We start from the raw sequence: 20961 nt of genomic DNA, 5'->3' as shown, positions 1-20961 counted from the left end.
CATCGTTGTCGGAAATTAAAAGTTCCTTTGGTGAGCAATGACACCATCAAGAAAACACTGCAAAGGAGGCATTCGTTGAACTCCGGAAAGCATTGTTACAACAAATACTTTCGGTTTGTCGAAGAAATTTCAATGTTGGCCAAGAAGAAATGTTGACTATGTCGCCGATTCAACCCTTAAAGGCAATCTAATCTTTCAAGTATACAAGAGGTAAGCCCGCTGCTCCACACGACAAGCGGTTGCTTGAGGGTGAACATGAAGTCTGCAACTTCACCAGGCACTATGACAACAACTGGCGCGTTACAAAGTGTCTGACTCGGAACCCATCCATGAATATCGGTGTCCATGATGCGTGGCAAAGAGCTCCATTTGAGAAAGTGTCGAGCCAATAAAAGGATTATAAGCAGCACGAGATTTGGACACCAATTTCTGTAATGACAATCAGATCAAGCTTCTGGCTGTAAGATCGGACAACTTTATCAATGCTCTCACATGAGCTCCAAGTCGGTTTGTCTCATCAATGTTGGATGCCTTTTGTCGTAAAACTTGAGAAGCGCAAATGAATAAAACCGTTGATGAGGATCTCATCACTGAGAGAATATCACCGAAGCACTTCACGCAGACCGTTGGCATGGAAACTAAACTAAGGTATATTATTGGAGCGTGCTATTGAAGGTTTCTTGGATGTGCTACCGGCTTCTACGAAACTCCTGAGTAGTCCTGTACTGTTTTGAGTATAGCCACCATGAGAATGGTTTTCAGCGATTGAGGAGCTTCGAGCAACGCAAAGACTTGATGTGCTGAGCCCAATAAATCGAAATATTTTAACCCGTAGATGCGCACTGGTCCACATGATTAGAATCCCCTCGACCAATGGTTGCGTGTATAACATTCTATAAATGGTGTTGATTAATTAGTTAATGTTCAATTCGGGTATTTAAACGCTACACTGTTATACATAGCGCAGAAGGAATCGTATTCTTTGGGCACTGGTTGAAGCGTGGAAACTTCATAGATGATTTGAATCCCTAAACCGTTCTAATTTAGCACCAAGAAGCAAAAAGAGGAAACGATGACAGTGTCCTTGAAACAAAACCAGTACCTGTCGGAAGCCATATTATACAAGTTGCCAACGTCATCACACAGAGTTTGACAAATACTGCAGTTTCTGTTCTCTGCCAAGTGGAGCTCCTTTTGCTAGCTCGATGATTGCTGCCCCTCTCCGCAGACTCTGTTTGTTCTTTTCTTCCCATTACAATTCCTACATGATTGTACAAGTTGCAGTAGGCGGATCTGGAATGGTTCTTTTGCCATCATTAATACAAATTGTCAGCCACTAACCTTGCACAAGTGTACTCATTGATCTCTGTCTTTCTTCAATGTGCCGTATTATCAAACCATAAAAGAAAATGAGTCCCAATAACACCAGCCCGACAATAACGACCTCAAGAGATGTCATAAAAACTTGCACAGAGTCCCTCGTCGTCCAATTATTTACACCTGAAAGCATAGCATTAGTTTTCTCACGGACTGGAGGAGAAATGAAGACAGACTCAACCCACAGTACAAAAGATGTGGAGACATGTTGCCAAAGAGTACTATAAGGTTTATCGGGTGGGTATCAGAGGAAGAATTTGTACAGTAGGATTTGAAGACATACTAAATATGCCAGACGCCAGACAACTAAAGCCCCAAACACAGCAGCACAATATAGCTGCCTTTGTGCTACTTGTTGCCCGATTCTATACGACAATTACCAGTTAATGCGATGCATTCACCACTGTTGGATGTCCCATGCACTATTCTTAACCTTGCAAATAGTAACCCAACGATCGTACGCCAAGAGCAGCAAGGTAAGCATTCCAATACATGCACATGAGACCAAAATCCAGCCTTGAGCGTTGCAGAACACTTGAGATGGCAGTACAGATCCATAATTTATGGATCGAAGTAGGGCGATCATCGAAAACCATATGTAGACAAAATGGCTATTAGGTGTCAATGTTACTAACGAGTCGTTGAGGATATTGCCAACAATAAACCGATTCAGTGGCCATTTTCAGACTAAGCTGGACGCTGATTAATGTGGCATCTCGCGCAGACATTATGTCCATAGGCTTGATCTTGATTCAACGTGCCTCAAAGGTAAATTCACAATCAGAACCGTCTGTCCGCTGTGCCAATTCCTGAGCAGACAGTCGAGTCAGCAATCTTAGTAAATTGTATACTTCTTAAGCTCTAAGTCATACCTTTTGTCCGTGAAAAAGGCGACCAGAAGCAAAGCATTTATGACTGCCGCAGGAATCAATAACGACACAATGATGCCCGCAGAGACATATTCCAGAGTACCCCACGGGAGCACCTCCATGATGGAAATTAATGTGCTAAATACGCTCTCGATGGCGACCTTGTCTTGTCTAGTATTTTCGGAGACCTCAATAAGTGAATTTTCCTGAAGACTTGGATTTCTGACGGAAAATTCCCCGGTTGAGCAACCGGAGGCAAACCATAATAACCTCATCAGTGAAAGCATCCATGCGAAGCAAGGTTATCCACTTCCCCTCCCTTCTTGCCCTGGTATTCGTCCACGTCAATTCTTACTCTTGCGGGGGCTCAAGCTCGAATACGAGGAAAAAGAAATCTTTGTTTTAATCCTAAAATTCTGTGCGTATGATTACGGAGAAAACACCTCTCAAACCAACAGTTACAATTATACGTGATGTTGTGTATTGAAAAGTAGCAATGAGTATAAAAACACGAACGAGTGACATATAATACAAAATTTTAGCACATATTATTATTTCTTGGGCCCCCTGACAGTCCCTGTCTGGACATCATATTTGCCCTTTCGCACTGCAGCCAATTTCTTCCTAGCATTCTCCAGTTCCTTCTCCATCTTGAGAATCGATACTTGTGCTTCCATTTCAACCACTCTAGAGTTTGTAGCACCACCCTTCATGAGATCTGACGTTATTTGTTCAGCATCATCAAACATCATGGATTGATCAGCAGCCTTGCACAGTTGATCTGCAGCAGATGTGACGGCCTTTCCAGCAGCTTGGAGACGTATTTGTGACTGGGAGTTTGGATCTACACTTGTAGCGGCAGCCGATAATAACTGGGTGGTGGAAGCTGATACGTTACGAGCCGCGACTATTACACGTTCTCGATCCACGTTGCCCTTGACAGCTGCATCGGCTGCAGCACAGAGATCTCCAGTGGCAGCAGCCACGGCTTTAGCTGCAGATACAAGACCATCCGACCATGTTCCATCACTATAATACACTTTATCGGATTTCTTGGCATTGCCTTGTTGAGCTACGATTTCACGCTGAGCACCAGTTGCAGACTTGATGAGTGCAGCACAGGCTGAGGCAATAGCTTGAGTAGCTTCGAATATTTGTTCATCAAATCCTAGCTCTTCGTTGGCTTGACGTGGTCGTTCTGGTGGTTTCATTTGAGCGAGTTTACGTGCTGCAGCTTCTATAGATGAGGCAGCAGCCAATAATTCACGTTCGGCAATGACGTTCGGATCATTTGGATCTACATAACCACCTGGAATCAATGCACCACAAGATTGCATGACTGTGGCGACTGCTGCTGCGACTTCCTTGGCTGCATTTTGTACCTGTTGCTTGTGTTCGGGTGTAGGTGCTTCTTGTACACCTTTCACTGTACCAAGTAGCATCTTTGTAGATTCTCCAGCATGTATAACTGCCCGATGCATATCCTTTCTCTTTTCCGCAGGTGCCTTTTCAGTAGCAGCTTTACCAGCACGACTAAGATCTACAAATACATTCTTGACATGGTTGCAAGCAGCAACGACATCATCTTGTTTGGCACCATTACTAGCAGACACCAATCCAGCCGAAGCGGTAGCGAGTTGTTTGGCAATAGCAGCGACTTCTTCCGGAAGAGCAGTTCCTTGAGCTGGTGATTGTGATTCTAATACAGTTATAGCCTCATCAATTTCGGAAGCAGCCCCCTCAAGAGCTCGGATTCCACGAGATGCTTCGTCACCCAGCAATTTAGCTACTCTAATAAGTTCAGCAACAGCACCAAACTGCATCTTGACACTATCACCCAAGTCGTTCATAGATGGATCGTTTTCGGGTTGACCGCATGCAACACCGGCCGCAGTAACCAGACCTTGAAGGGATTCAGCTACAGCACGAACTGCAGCCAAGAGTTGTACTTGCATATTTTTATCAGCTGATGTTACGGCAGTTGCGCCAGCTTTAGAATGCTCCATTAAAGATGCCATGACTTGTACAGCAGCTCCTGCTACATCTGCTAGATCATTCTGAGTACCAGTAGCAGCTGCAATAAACCTCTTTGTCAATTCAATCAATTGACGGGCATTAGTGAGAATAGCATCCTTGTGACGACCAAAATTATCTTTGGAGTCCATTGGGTCAAGTTGTCCAGCTTGAGCAAAGATGGTCGTCGTTTCCATATCACCGATAAGGGACGACAGATTACTGTTGGCGTTTTCACATGCAATAATACCTTTGGATCCTTCACGCACAGCATTGAGGAGGTTGGAAGTAGATGAAGCGGTTTCTCGAGCTGCTGAGCTGAGTTTACTACGGTTTACATTATCGGTTCCTCGTGATGCTAATCGAGATGCATCCAAGAGACGCATCAAAGCTCCACCCAAATCTCGAACTGCTTCTGTAATCGATTGCTTGATACTCGGATCGTCAGATGCAGCAATAGCACAACCAGAAGATAGGATAATATCGTCAAAGACAGTGCTGACTCGGTTGGCGAGTGCAGCAAACTGTTCTCGAGTCTTGGCTTTTGAGATTGCTTCACCAATAGCTTCCAATAACTGTTTGCCTTGGGTATCAACTTGAGTTGCATATGCTTGGTATGTTTCGCCTACACGAGCTGGAATCTTAGATTTGAAGTTCTTCAATCCTGCTTCAATATGATCGGCAGCAGCTGTAAACTCGGCTGTCTCTTCTCCAGTGCCCTCGACAAAGGCCGTGACCTTCTTTATACTGGCTTGGAATAATTCACGTTGAGCATCTACTTGTTGCTGCTTGCCAATATCTAGACTGTTTCCACCATTGGCTTTGGCAGCGTGCAAGAAAGCAAGCATCAAATCTCCCACATCCTTGGCTGCTTCCAAAAGAGACTTTTGCTGATTTGCGTCCTTGAGACCAGCAGCACATGAACCGGCATATGAGGCGAACTAGAAAATGACGATTAAAATCAAAAATATCACAGATGCAAAAGCGCCTTGTTCGCGGTCGTGGTACTTCACCACAAGAGCAGGTGAATTACTTACTTGGGCAAACGTAGCTGGTAGTTGCAACACCGAAGCTCCCAATTCAGCACCGTTACTCTTGGCATTATCACCAATGACATCAGCAAGAGACACCAATGCACGACCAGTATCAACCAAATGAGAGGGATCTTGTCCAGGTTGAGCTTTTAATCGTCCAGCCATAGCATCGACAACAGCTCCATCTAAAGCAGCCACTGTATCAGTAATCTTTTCAAGAGCCTCATCACATTCTTGTTGTCCAGGAGCACCAGAAGCAATCGATGAAGTCAGACTTTGAATAGCATCAGTCAGAGATTTAACTTGTGATTGCAAGAGTTGAATAGCAGCACTATCTTTCGGAGTTGCACACAACATTCTCGATGTTTCGAATACTCCTTGTGCGGATCCAATAGCATTACGGTTGGAATCGACGAGTGGGCGTTGAGATGCTTGAGCCATAGGTGAGAATCTGGCAGGTTCACCAGCAAACTCGCCAGATCGAGTGTATTCCACCAATACATTGGCCTTCTCTAGTAAAGGTGCAAATGCAGCGACACATCTACTGCGAGTGACTTCAGATGGTTTGACCGCCAATACTTTAATGCTCTGGACTAGATCTTGAGTAATAGCTGCAATGTCTCGAGCTTCTTCGTTAAAGCGTTGGCGAGCCATTCCACTGACTGCTGGATCAGCACCTGCTTTCTTACAAGCATTACACAAGGCAGCAGTATGTTTTGCGACTTGAGCAGCATGTTCAACAACATCTTGTTGCTTGTTATTAGGATTTACCAGTTTATCAAAAGCAGCCCTCATATCAGCAGTGGTCTTAGAGAAGATGGTGGTATCTACCGCACCACTTGTAGCCGCTACGGAGGAAGGATCTGCCAATCCAATAAGACATACAGCTCTACAATTCGCTTCTGTAATACTCGAGATCAAATCACTGACATCGGTAACACCTGAAGCAAGCTTGTTGGCATCTCCTGATCGGGCAGCTGCCAGCATACTATTGAGCTGCGAAGACAGTTGTTTGACTTGACTGCTCACAATGGCCAATGACTCTGCGTAAGTATCGTTATTTGGTGTAGCATCGTTGACGGCATCCAGACGAGCATTAGCGATAGCAAGAGTTTGCAATGCCTTGTTACACTCTGACTGTCCGGGTGCAGAGACAGCGCATCCTTCCATAAGCTTGCTCAGAGATTCACCTACACTACGTACAGCATCCATGAGTCTGCTCTTCTCAATGCCGTTGGTCGGGTCTGCAGCAACGAGTTTGGTACTAGATAGTAGAGCTGCACTGGCAGTAAATACATCCGATAATAGAGCCTGAATCTTTTCAGCAGTTTCGGCATCTTTACCAGCAAAACTACCCGCTGCCTCAGCAAGTTTATTTATCGAGCTTTCAAAGCCCTTGACACCAATAATAAGTTCAGATGGAGTTCCTTTTGTAGCAGCTACTAGATTATTCATAGACAGTACAAGTGCATTGGTAGCAACTTCGAGTTTGTTTTGGGCAGTTTGAAAGGAATCTTTTCCATTTCCAAGTTGAGCCAATTTACCAGACGCGATTTGACTTTGAAGACGTTCTACAGTAACACGAACTCTATCTATATCACGTTGACCAGGCAAGCATTGTGCAATAGCAGTCACTGCTTCAGTAGCACTATGAGCCAAGTCTTTCAAAGCAGCTTCCGTAACAGCAGTACCATCACGACCGGCTTTAGCAGCTTCAAGCATTCTAGCAATCTCAGCAGCCAAGTTGGCAGCAGCTTCAAGGATCTGACTCTTGGTGTCGGGATCATTGCTGGTACCACATACAGCTTTAGCGGCAGCAGATAATGCTTGGACCAAATTGACAAGATCTGTAGCAGCGATTCCCATAAACTTCTCGTCTCCCTTCTCCATGGAAGCAGTCATTTGACCAATAGCACCAATCATAGATTTAGTGACACTTTGAATTTCAAGTTGAGACGATTCAACAGTTTGACCAGGTTGTGCTTTAACTTTACTAGGTGCACCACAAGCTTCGACCATATCGGCATGTACTTTTTGTACAACCTCGAGAGCAGATTCAAGTTGGAAGCCAGATTTGATACTCTCAGCCAACTCGAATGTTTTACTCAAAGCCTCCAAAGACGTAGAGTTTTGCTGGGCAGCTGAAATCAATCCAGCTTGAGCAGCTTGATCCCCTGTTGTGGGCGCTGCAGCTCTAGAAGCAGCATTGAGAGATTGGCCGGGTACAATTAGCTGTTTAGAAGCATTAACCAGACGCATTTGAGCGTTCGTGTCTTCTGGATCAGCATTATAAGCCTTGATTGCCGTAACCAATGTCGGAGTAACTTCGGCAACCCTTTTGGCAGCCAAGTTGAGTTGTTGTTGAGAGGCCTGGTTACGGTTAGAAGGTGCAGCATTCTTGGATGCTGTGATGATTTGGTTGGAGGACGAGACGGCGTCTTTAGCAGCTTTAGCCAATTTCTGGAAGGCCTTTTGTCGGACACGAGCTCCAATAGCTTCACCTGCTGCTTCTTGTAGTTCAGCCAAGGCATCCTTCAATCGGACTTGACGATCCATATCAGATGGATTACGCGCTGCATCTTTAGCAGCTGCTACCATTCGAGCAGTAGCTTCAGCAAGATTGTGGGCTGCGGAGGCTAGCCGTTTACGTTCATCAGCTTCTACACCACCACCAGAAGCTTTCAGTGCATTTATAAAGGTAGTAGCGGTAACGGTGAGATCTCTAGCGGCACCTACAATACCATCTCCAGACCCTAGATGCGACAACATCATATCCACGGAGTTGACGACACGGTCATATTGCAAGTCAAGTTCAGACACTTCTTCCTCCTTGATTGGATGTTTGGCTTTTTCTACTAGTTTAGCAATAGCGTCATTGATTTGCTGAGTAGAGTCTTGCAAGTCTCGCAGAGCTTTAGGTGCGTTACAGCCTTGAGCAGTCAGAGATGTAGTTTCGACACTGTCTTGGAGCAAGACAGATCCTTCTAATAGTTGATCGAGACATAACGGTGATAAGATCATGGGTGCCAAAACACCCGTACAAGCCAATAACTGAGATGCCAATTGTGTGACAGCGTTGGCGTCAAGCAGGACTTGATTGGCAGCTGTTTTGTCACGGATTCCGGCACTAGTACGCTGAGCATATTCGGCAAATCCACGAGAGGCATTTTCAACAGCCTTGGCTCGGACGACCAATTCCTTTTGATCATCTTCGGGCACTTCGACCTTTTTAAGCATGGCAAGCATTTGATTTGATGAGGCTGTAAGGTCTCTTATGGCTTGATACATGTGTTCACTCTTGGCCTCACCCAGTACGACGGGACGCGTAGCAGCTAATAGTCCGTTTAAAGAAGTTGCAAGACGACGAGCACAACTTAATAATTCGTTTCCTTCCTGTGCATTATCACATAGCGCCGCCAACATCTTGATTGCAGTAGACATTTGACCTAAACTAGAGCAAATAGTAGCCATATTGGCTGATATACGATCGTAGTCTTGATTTGCAACGTCTCCGGTAGCATGGATAACAAGAGATCCAGCAGCAGCTAGATACGAGGCGATTTGTGAAGCAATGTTTTCACCGTTGACATCACGGGTTTGTTCTCTCCATGCCATTGAGGCAGGATCAGATCCCATAGGGGGCAATTCCAAAGCAGACCCCAGTGATTGGAGTACATTGGCGATAGCTGCATGGCCATTTTGCATGTTTGTCAATAGAGTCTGCTGAGCTACTTGCAAATCACCATTTACATCTGCTCCATAGTCGGCATATTGCAGCGATATGGGTCCTTGACGTGCAAATTGCATACGTTGCATATCGACTTGTTGGACTTGACCGACATTTTGCACGTTACCGGCACGTTGAGCAGCTTGAGCCAAACCAACTGCTTGTGCACGTCCGGGACGGACATATTCTTCTACAGCTGCGTGCTCTTCTTCTTCATCTGGCACTTGTCTGTCGGCTGCCTTTTTCTTTTTGAGAATAATATCAATATAACCAGCAATCAGTTGGGATATTTGTTCTCCTTCAGTGGTCAACACACTGTAGTATGCATCGGCGTAATCACCAAAGTCCAAGGTAAAACTGGAAAAGATGTTAGAAACTATGGAACGCGGCTAGACAATTTTTTTTTTGGTTTGAACCACATACCTATTTGGTGAAGCTGCCCAACGACGCAGTTGAGTCAGACGCCATGTTTTGATAACGTCCTTGCTTTCAACGTCAAGACGAACCACAGACTCTTTCGTGACACCCAATAATACTTCTACAAGCTTGCTCTTCTTCTCAGCTCGTTCCTGTTGTGTTCATTGGTGTCAGCAACGTCATTTTTTGGTTATTTGGTTTGGTTTTAATTTTTTTTTTGTGACAATCTACAATTTACCTTGACCAAGAAGAAAGTGATACCATAAGTTTTAAGTGATCTGCTCAATTGCACGTATCTAAACTTGGCATTGAGTTCGTTCAAGCCCTGGAGCTTGGAGTGTTCGCTGTACATTTTCTTTTCAACGTCCTTGTTTTTCACGTATTCTGGAGGGACGAATTCCTTCATCCTAAAGCGTGCGAAAAAAGTTATACTTGCATCGAGACCTAATTCCGGGCATCAGTTTCAACCTACTTGACAAATCCTGGGCGATGCTTATCAGGTTCATGGTTTCCATACTGTGTTTGTAATTGAATAGCCCCAAAAAGACCGGCTTCATCTTTGGTACATGGATGTTTTCCTGATACAATCATTTCACGAGCTTGGTTGTAGAGTAGATTGAGTTGGACTGGATCGTTTCTGTCAATGTTTTGATCAGAAAAGAAGAACTTTTTCTTTAACAAGACACTGTCGTTTTCCGTAAATCCTTGTTCTCTGAGAGTCTTTTCGGCATTGAGCCATTTTGCTAATAAAAATAACGAATTTTTGGATGAAGAGCAAAACATCGACGCGTGTCTTGAACCAAATCGTTTACCCTCTTCTTCGATATGTGCCTTTCCCTTCTTTCGCATTGTTCCTCTTACAGTACCACCTTCATCAAACATGGGACCATCAGGTAAAAAGGAGTATTCTTCAGGATTGGCCACACCTAGTCGTGTGCAATGCGTTGTTGATTTTTTTTGCGTCAGTTAAATTTGTAACTCCAACATCGCCAACAAGAAAAGACCATAGCAAGCACATACCAATCCTCTCACAAACAGTAACAACGATAGCTTGAACAGGTAAACTCTCATCAATCAATACAGTTTTGACACTACCATCCATAGTACGGACACGTAATGGTCGGTGTTTCTTCTTGAATTCCACCTCATCACCAGAAGTAAGATCATAGAAATCCAAGACTTTGTTGTTGGCCAGCCATTTCGTTTGAGCAGGCCAGAATATACCGTGATCGGAACCACCTGCTTCAGCACCGAATTTCTCTCGAATTTCTTTACATGCCTCATACGCAGACATGTCACCGGTGAACTTGTTGAAGAACGGAGTAAGATATGAGTAACGCATACTGATTCAATGAAAAAATCTGATACGGGTGTGTGCATGCATCTTACATGTATGGTCTTGGTGGTGCCCAACTCCACCACCGTGACCTTTAACGAAAGATGCGACATGGTCGGGCGTGTTTTCCTTTGTGCAGGACCCTAAAGATCTGGTAGTTCTGGTTGTAAATCTACGTACTCAGTACACACTCGCTGCCTCTTTTGTATGCTAGTTCCCTCGTTCTTAGAAGGTTTACAGCTTTTGAGTTAAAATGGCGCGTATCTGCCAACATGAAAGGCAGGAGCGGATGCGAAGCAGTAGAAAACGCATTTCATCCCTTCATACGAGTTCGGATGATGGTTGATGCACGCCTACGTGATGTTCATAGTTAGACCTCCTTGCTACTAGTTGTCCAACTAGTTGAGTTTCTTTACAAGCAAGCAAGAAAAATCCAAAATTGTCCTAGCGGTCGCTCTAAGCAAGGTTCCGCAAATATATCAATTGATAATAGATGCTGACGATACAGGTCTTCTTATTGGCGCATGAGATGAAGGTTTTGGAGAAACGTCGTCCTCGCTACGAAGTTGCAGGTCCAACATTTTCACAAGGAACAGGAACGGGGATTTACATTGGATGAGAGTCAGCGACGAGGCACTGCACAGGACGCGTCGAGAGAGTTTCCGACTTTCCGTAGACGATCTAAATAGTAGGGAGACACATGCACGGAAATGTTTACCAAGCACAATTGAAGCTCCGCCAGTCCAGTCCATGCGTATATTTTCACCACAAAAACTTTAGCAAGAAGGCACGAAGAGAAAAGACCAATGAGAGCGGCCAGAACTACAGTCCTTCGTGACTTGCTGCTTCTATTTGTATCAGTGGTAAGACATTTGATTCGTCTTGGAATGCATCAAGTTTGAAAAAGCTTAAATGATCGAAAAACTGACCCCACCGGTAATCACAGCTCTTTACAGCCGTCAGTTTTGTAACCGCATTACCTCCATTACTGTCATCTCAACAATGCAATCTCTGGATTGTCGATGCGGTCAGGAATGACGTTGCATATCTATGTCAGGTTTACAGCATATCGACAACAGTATCGTTGCTTTCAACAGCCTCATGTCTAGTCCGACAATTCTTCTTGTTACGGCAAAACACGTACAGGAGTCGTCAGGAATCGATCTTCATGGTTGTGGTCACCATGATCCTCACGATTATCGGACTCTTCAACTTTTGGCTGGGTTAGTTTTTTTTCAAATTCGCGACTTTTCGTAACAATTGGAGCACGTTCGCTGCTCATCAACGTGCTTGGATGCGATCTAACCTCTCTCTTCTACTGTTTAGCAATGGGTGGCAGTTTGGCTACAATCCTCACAGGCACACATCGTGTAAACGTCCAAAATGGGATCTCTCGCGTCACGCCAGTCACATGGAGCACCTATATACCGACAATGGTTGGCGGTGGCGCTTCCTTCGTATCCGCTGGATGTTGCTTCCTGTTTGCACTATGGCATCTGACGGAACTCTCATCACATCCCACGACCGCAGAAAAGAGCAAAACATCTCTTAACGATGATAATCAACAGCAGCAAGGGTTACCACAACGTAGTTTCAGTTTTGCGCACTCGTATCGTGGATCTCCGCATACAGGTTTGACGACAGGATCATCATCAGACGAATCTTTTATACGGAACAATAAAGGCTCTGCAACAAACGATTCAACATCATCGTCACCATCAAACTCAAGTTTACTATCGCCATTAACAAGTGGTGCGACAATATCAACTATACAATCGATACAAGAGACGATTAGACGTAAAGCATATCATCGTACTGATAGTGGTAATGATTTATTAGCACTTCAACGGCACTCTACTGCTATAAGACACAATCACCAACAGCAGCAATTAGACAGCATAGACACGACACAATACAGTTCACGAATGGATTCACTAGCACATAGTACACGCCAGTCAGTCCAAAAACAAATCGACAACATTAACGGCCAGCCAAACCCAATAGAACCACCACCATCCTACCAACACGTACATTATTTAGTAGTTAGATCAAATCCAGCTCAATTAGAAGATGAGATATCGATCGAAGAGGGTGATATCGTCGTGGTTGCAAACACGTATACCGATGGATGGGCGCTGGTCTGGAAAGGAGGGCAGTGTGGATTTGCGCCTATGCAGTCTCTGATTCCGTATATAGAACCAGAGAAGTCCGGATCGCCTATATCCCCTCTTCCTCCATCGCTTACGGGATCAACAAATGGACTACTTCGGAATGTGGAAGATTCACCTACACTTCCTGCTCGTCACTCGACTTGGTCATCGGCATCTGGAAGTGTGGTTCGATCTGAGTCTCTTGTCTTGGCGGTATGTCATGTTGCATTTGCCCTTGAGATTATTTCGCAGCCAACTTTTTTCGCCTTAGGAACTGGTCAAACAAGGAAGCATCACGATGACGGAATATCTACGGGCCAAGCAATTGGAAGTGAAGCAAATGGAAATGGCCGTAGAACTCGAAAAGCTGTCTCATCCAACAAACTTTATGGGGGGATTTCAGTGACTGTTACATTTTGTTGAGTCGGACTAAATTACTTCCTGATACTCGTCTCTTTACCCTCATTATCTTCTCAGCCTCATAAAAGACTCATAAATAAGTTAAAAATGAAAATAAAACAAACATCTGTCAAATCGGGAGGAAATCAACTCCTGCGAAATTTGTACTTACACGATCAGACAGGGATTTCGCGGCTTCTAGACACCTTCAGCACCTGGAATCATCGCCTCAAATAAGGTTTTCGAGTAGATACGCCAGCGATCGATACACTTGTTCGTCGTTTTCGGTGAGTTGCACCAGACACAAAGCGACAAGCCATGACTCCACATACATCCAGACGCAACGATCGGAAGGCACCGATAGCATCGTAGCTTGTTTGTAAACTTGATAGAAATCTTCTAGGTACCTTCCAAGCTATCCAAACCTTCATAGTCTTAAATACATCCAACTTTCTTTTGCCTTCAACCACCTACTAAAAATTTCGAATCCCGCAAACACAACACTACGCAATTTATCGTTTGTGGTGCCGGGAGAGCCAAACAAAGCATCAATGGGATACCAACGGTTTAGGCTTTCCTTAGCATGCTTCTTGATTACAGCACTGGTATGCATCTATTATCCGCTTTGTCTTTTATCGGAGCACCATTGCCACTCTAGCCCAACAACCTTATGCATACATGAACTGACGTTCCACATTGATTTGAACATAGATATGCTGCTTTATAGCGTTCATCGCCAATGCATCCTCATTCCTGTCTGATACGTCCCGCTGCAATCTATGGATTATGGTCACAATCCAAAACGAAAATCTGGCTCCATGTTGGATACTGCTGGTACAATGTGCATTGGCACTCTTATCATGTAGTTGTTTGGTTGTGTGCTATATTGCGCAGAGGGTGGTAGCGGATTCGCAGAGGTACAAGATATTTGGTGCTTGGTCTGATCAGAAGAACAGACATGGACTCATATACGGTTTCTTCTATGATAATAGGTTATTTGAAATGCCAAAGAGGATATTTTCAAACACGACTTCGTTGCTGTTGCCTAGCATCTTCATCAGGCATGTTGTTTGCTTCGAGTCTGAGTGCAAAACCTTACATCCAACCTTATATCCAACCTTCTTTTTTGTCATAGCACTGTGGGAGGTTCTCTATCAACAATCACGAACGCACCACACCGAATCATTGAACCGGATAACACAACTCGATTTGTCGACGACAATTCGTCATACCACGTCGCAGCAATAATATCAGCAGTCTTTAGCATAATAGGTCTCGGCTGTCTCTGGATAACAGGCATAGAAAACAGAGTCCTCTCACAGGATATGGATGCAGACAATGACGAAGAAAAGAACCCGGCTCCCAGAAAGAAGGAATTCATTAGATCTCTATCTATGCTGTCCCCACACCGGGGATCGTTACTCAGACCCAAATCTAGTATATTCGGATCTAGGAGGCAGGCGTCGACGCTACGTAACGAGTTGATTATCGATACCAGGACAAATGCTACAAACAGCAGTAACAATACTCAGGATGACAGAACGTCGCAAACGTCCTCACAAAACTCGTACCGACAAACGACCCAGCCAATACTACAAGCGACACCACCATCACCACTCTCCCAAGAACAGGACCTCTTACAGCAAAACATACCCACCACGTTAACAAACCATAGAACAAGAACTGACAGATGGTCTATTCGAAGAACTCAATTGGACTCTTTGGGTTCGTCAACTGGTAGTAGATCATTACAGCGGGCTACGAAGCCAAGGACTCCCAAACGATCTGATTCGAGAAGTGATGTTAAAAGGTCACAGAGTAAGAGTGTGGTTTCTGGTGTACAACCGCTGCAGGTTGTGACGCCGTCAGAGTCACGGAATGAATGGGTTGTGCTCTTTAAATATAAACCTAGACATCCTGATGAGTTGGCGTTGGAAGTCGGTGATCTGTTAATTATCAAGTAGGTTTCACGTTAAATCTATGACGGTTGATATGGCTTGGTTTTGTTTTGCTCGTCTAAAGCGTCAATACCAATTTTTGCTTCTTCTCTTGTCTTGTAGTGAGGTATACCCAGACAGTTGGGGATTTGCAATCAACAAGCAGAAATCTAGTGAAGGATTTGTGCCAATGACATTCTTGATTCCGCAACACGAGTTTCAAAGGATTCGACAGAAAGTCGAGCTTCCACCGACACCAACAAGTCCCACGGATAGTAGCTTTGTAGAGTAACAGGTTGTACTGGCCAGTCTAGTGAAGTTTTTTTGGTACTTTGTGGTTGTTGTTTACGAAACGGTCTGTGTAAATAAGTAGTATGTCCCGCAATTTCATGGTGCTAAAAATCGTAATATAATTCATGTTTCATTCGTCAAGCATGAGACTGGGTTTCGAATGGGCTAAGTGTAAAGTAGAGAAGTAGCAATTCGACCCACAAATTATATAAAGGGTACCGACAGCATGGCGAACAACAGGTGCCAACACGACAGACGATCTCTTGAAAACGATATCTTAGTTTCAAACCCAATGGCAAAAGATGCCGAATTGCAGCTTATCAGATGCTTTCTTCAGGTCAACGTGAGTCTGCTCGTGCGTCTACTCAATACTAATATTGCTATCTCGGTATTCGACACGGCTTTTCTGGTACATAGCTGCCGTCGACAGCCAAACATTCCAATTCATGTTTGTCGAAAGGTATCATCTCTATACAGGTACCATCTTGTCACGCAGTGCAATGCCCTTCCAGGTACATACCACCTCCATATGCAACTACAGCAGCTTGAACAATTTGAGAGACTTGGTCGATGCGTTGGAGAGTCGACGACGTCGAATTGTCCGAGATTGTGATAGGACCATCTGGATTAACCATGGTCGTTCCAGATGGTCTCTATAACGATGTGTTGAGTGGGGCAGAGAGGCAGAGAAAAGCACTCGATGCAGAAAAAATACTTCCTGTAATCTCAACATCCAACCAGAGACATCCAACCAGAGAAGGATGCTTTACACTAACCTCGTGAGGAGCAATCCTCCTAATTCGTTCAAGCGCCAAATTAACCTCTGTTTTGCCTTGAATCAGTAGTGTTTCTCTCCTTCGAAAGAATAAGTGTTGGTGACTGGGTAGAGCATCGAAACCCCGCCAGCAACTACTCGTACTGATAACATTCACTCGTTTGAAAGACACATTTTCGATTTTGCTATTGTTACGAAGCCTCAAATGAGTGACGTTCCCATCCGTATCACGTTGATGCCAAAAGGTGGAGTTTAAAACCTATTTCATTTGTAAGATGTTCCCTTGTTTGGTATCAAATATAGGGCAGTGTATTTTGTGAGGATCATACAAATGCATGATATGATTTCAGAGTACCAGTGGGAGGAAGCCAAAATTATGACTTCCTGTCAATTAATGGTGGTGATGATCAGCATCACCATTCAACCCAGGCAGCACTTTACCAGGATTCATTATTCCATACGGATCAAGTGTTTCTTTCAGCTGCCACATGACTTTGAGTGTCTCTGCTCCAAGTTCTTTTGTGAGGTACTTCTTTTTACCTATACGGTTTGATGATAGAGAAAAGAATGTTAAAACGAAAAAAACACCCTTCAAAACGCCTAATATCACAATGATCGCTACACACCAATGCCTACATTCAAGCAACAAAGTTCATGTTAGTAAGTGATTAGAATGACGCTATAAGTAGACTGTTTAAAGCGTACCAACTCCATGTTCTCCAGTACACGATCCGCCAAGCTGCAGAGCTCGCCCAACCACATTGTTGTTGATTCGAGTAGCTTCTTCAACTTCTTTTGGAATTTTGGGGTCGAACATAACTAAAAAAAATACGTTTGATTGATAAGCTCTGAGTGTACATGACAGCTTTGGTTCCAAGTAAAGGTAAATGAACTCACTGATCAGATGGAAATTGCCATCGCCTAAAAACGAGCAAAAACCCGTTAAAGCCACAAAGATAATATGTTTTGACTCGACATACCAGCATGGCCCACCATGGGTGCCAATAAGAAGGATGTTCTATGCAAGACGGTGCAATTAGTTTGAAACCCAAAGACCCGAAAAGGAGATTTTTGTGCTCGCTGGATACTTCAAGTCAGCTTGGGTTTGCTCCATGAGTGTGGGGAGCTTGGACACTGGCACAACTACGTCGGTAGTCCAGACCGATCTTTCTGGCTGCATAGCTACTGTAGACCATAAGGCATTCTAAGATCGAGGTTGAATACGACGGTTTCAGCGCATCAATCCTTAATCGAGTACAGATGGTTCTTTGTTGAAGATCAGTGGCAAAAGACTGATCATCATATAAAGAGCTTCTCGTACCTTCCGGCCTTCCCAAAGATCAGCCTTCTCCTTCTCATTTTTAGCAAACCTGAATTTACCACCACTATATTTCTTAGCAATATCATTAACAAATTTGACATCATTGTCAACTTGTACTTTAGATTGTCCACTGAATTTGAAATACAACGTCGGCCGTTCCGGTTGGCTGATACGAGGGTTTGCATGGTTGATACATTTCATCATAACATCGTCAAGGATTTCAATGGCGCCAATTTGGAGACCTGAGCGAACGACATCTGCTACTACATTTGCAGCAGATCGAATATCTGGAAAGTCACAGACTGCTATGGAGGTTTCTTTAGGGAGAGCTGCGAGTTTCAGTGTTGCTTCCTGTTAAGTATAGACGAGGTTGTGTGAAGGTGCAAAAAAGACTCATCAATTACATAAAAAGGCACGTTACCACAATAACTCCTAATGTTCCTTCACTTCCGATCATGAGCTGATTTAGGTTATAACCAGCGCTGGTTTTCCTGACTCGTGGGCGAGTAACCACTATTGAACCATCAGGCATCACAACTGTCAATGACAAAACCCAGTCTCTGAGTAAAAGAGGATTAATTCAGTTTGAGAATAATGTGTCCATATTACAAGCAATGACCGCAGTGGAGCCTGTCGCAAATACCTGACTGTTCCATATCTGTTCAAAAGTGAGGGTCGTGTTAATTTTTTATGACCTAACAAGATCTAAGTCTCATGTGGGCACTAACCTCACTGCATTCGTTCCACTGCACCCAACAGCAATCTAACGCGGATTAACAGGCGTTTTGAGCGTGTAGAACGTGCGTGTCGTTCCATGAGTGGAAAAAAAACGGCAGCCGAATTCACAGAAGGAGATAGAACTCTTCAACAACATACCATTCCACCAATCTTGGCACCTGATTATTCGAGACAGAGTGTCAGTTTCTGAATCTTCACATCGTTATCATTTTGACTATCGCCATACCCGGACCAGGATCAGTGGGGAAAAACACCCCACTTGGTTTCAGCACCTCATTCAAGTACTCCCACCCAACACCAGGCCCAACAACAACATCCATATCCTCTTCATGTAACTCGATCTTGTCGAAATGCACCATGTCTAAACAGATACCGCCTTGTGGTGCAGTGTAATGGCCCTCTAGAGATGTACCGCCTCCGTATGGAATGACGGGTATCCTGTACTCGGACGCAATTTTAATAATCTGAGAGACTTGGTCGATTGTTGTTGGCGATACGACGACATCTGGTAATCCGAGATTGTGGTAGGACCATTTTGATTCGCCGTGGTCTTTTAGTTGGTGCTCGTCCAGGTCAATGTCTACAGGAATAGTATATAAATGGATGTTTGTGCGGTAAGTCACGTCATTTTGAAACAAGGGACGGATTTTTTACACCATACATACCATCATGAGGAACAATCTTCTTAATCTTCTCCAGCGCCGCATCAAACTCCCTTCTACCACCATAGACCTTTGGTTTGGAGAAATCAGCATTACTCTTCATTCCAGCGAATATAGTGTCACGGTTTTGGTAGAGTAGCAGTGAGCCACCAGCAGCACCTAATATTAGCGATAGTGTCATCTGTAGAATACTGATTCCAACATTTTGAGACGCTGGCGGCGGTGGTGGTTGCGTGTTGATGTTGGATCCTGTTGATGCATGTCTGTTTCGTGATGCCAAGCGTAATGCATGACCAGCGATGCTTGTTCGAGGCACGTATTTAGGCACGGACGCGCTGATTAGAAGCTGCGTAGCCCTCCTCATTATGGCTGTATAGATTGATTGTTAGCACTTAAGCTAGATTGCTCATTCTGGTGACAGCAAAGTCGTTCGAGCTTTGCAAACGGCTTTGTATATCAGTGAGAGGTTCATACAGTCAATTCTTACATCAATTCTAGATCGATTTCTCCGTTCTAATGCTCACTTTTGCTAGGAGCTCAAGACCGATCGCTATATAGCAAATGCTAAAACCAACAACAGCACTTTACTCGACATCAATCGCGTTAAACATACCATTGGGCGCTGTTCGTGAGAAATACACTGAAAGATATACGTGGCCATGGATGCTTGCTATCCACGCATCTGTGCCAATCCTCATCGCGATCAGACGACATTACAACATACCGAGAACAACAATACCAGTCAGTATCGCTGTAGCTATAGCTAGTCAATTGTTAGGTGGTAGACTACTATCAGGCGCTAGCCAACAGTCAGTATCAGAAAAGACGGGATGAACCATGTATACCTTGGGATAGGATGAACATATTGACACCCATGTAGCTCAGACCAGCTTGATTTGCACACTCTCTCTCTGCTATTAAGAGGTGGATCATATGCCGCTTGATATTTACATGCTAGGTGGGATGCTACAACGGTATGCCGCACGTCGCAGCGTGGGCGTTTGTTGCCATAAACTCATTCACGAATAAAACCTGATTATGTCAACGAAAAGGTGTGATGGGGCTGTATTGAGTTGAAAAAAGACTTTATTGAGAAAAGGGCAATCGTGTGCACTTAATCAAAGAGAGGCCAAAACGAAACGGAATCACCTGCTGGACGAGAACAATCTCTCAATCTTCACAAACGTTGCTGTTCCAGCTCCAGAATATTTTACTCGACCTTACTTGCATGCGGCATACTCAAAACTTAAGATTAGCTGACGCCAATCACACGTTTCAAGAGCTTCACTTTGTAGCGACAGGGCTAGACATAGGGCTTGGTTTCAAAGTGTCGAGCAACACCCCAAGGACATTCTTCGACTCCCAACAGTTGCAAGGGTTTCAAGCATCCGTTGGAGTTGCTTCCTAAATCCAGATGCTTTTATCGACTGATTCGTGTTGACTTGGAAAACCTTACAAAGAATGCATGAGCTGGGGCGACATGTTTTTTGCTTACAGACTTGAGACTAAAAAAACAACCAGAAAAAGTGGAGTAATACGTACTTGTCTTGGGAGATATCAGCACCTATTGGATCCAAATAGACGGTGCATTCCCTTTGAGAGATGTTAATTTGTATCATGGCACCCAGAAACTATGGGAAGTTTCGTGCATCTCTGATATAAGGAAACTTGACGAATGGTCCTTCGATGAGAAAGCGAATACTGCCACGACAAGGTTTGCCAGTACGCGAGTCACGTAGTTCCTGTCATGACGTGCGAGTTTCACTATCGAGAACTAAACTTAAGTCTTGACACATACCGAAAACATGGAAGAGAGGAAACGTTCGTGGAAAGTCGCAGTCCAACACCCGAAAGCAACTACACCGCAAGCTTCTGACCTTGCTCGCCCCATAATATCTCCAGATCGTGATAATTT

General features: G+C 44.2%; 2 protein-coding genes across 2 annotated transcripts; both read right to left on the bottom strand.

Moving 5' to 3' along the window:
• Nucleotides 1-2797: 2797 nt before the first annotated feature.
• SmJEL517_g04801 (uncharacterized protein) lies at nucleotides 2798-10886 on the bottom strand (the record flags this gene model as incomplete). Its single annotated transcript, XM_031170729.1, has 8 exons — nucleotides 2798-5200; nucleotides 5297-9377; nucleotides 9444-9589; nucleotides 9676-9844; nucleotides 9910-10180; nucleotides 10250-10363; nucleotides 10458-10743; nucleotides 10827-10886. 8 exons carry the CDS (start codon nucleotides 10884-10886, stop codon nucleotides 2798-2800), a joined length of 7530 nt encoding a protein of 2509 aa, XP_031023289.1.
• A 5830-nt stretch (nucleotides 10887-16716) lies between these two features.
• Nucleotides 16717-19410, bottom strand: SmJEL517_g04800 (uncharacterized protein; the record flags this gene model as incomplete). Its single annotated transcript, XM_031170728.1, has 13 exons — nucleotides 16717-16865; nucleotides 16952-16957; nucleotides 17031-17144; nucleotides 17223-17246; nucleotides 17306-17343; nucleotides 17414-17529; nucleotides 17647-17997; nucleotides 18068-18206; nucleotides 18290-18304; nucleotides 18375-18409; nucleotides 18523-18542; nucleotides 18611-18964; nucleotides 19050-19410. The coding sequence occupies 13 exons, from the start codon at nucleotides 19408-19410 to the stop codon at nucleotides 16717-16719; spliced, it is 1722 nt and encodes a 573-aa protein (XP_031023290.1).
• Between the last annotated feature and the right edge of the window lie 1551 nt (nucleotides 19411-20961).

Source organism: Synchytrium microbalum, assembly GCF_006535985.1.
Source record: "Synchytrium microbalum strain JEL517 chromosome Unknown SmJEL517_scf0036, whole genome shotgun sequence".
NCBI classification, from domain to species: domain Eukaryota; kingdom Fungi; phylum Chytridiomycota; class Chytridiomycetes; order Synchytriales; family Synchytriaceae; genus Synchytrium; species Synchytrium microbalum.
The sequence above is the reverse complement of the archived record's forward strand: the minus strand, read 5'-3'. Positions and strand labels throughout refer to the sequence as shown.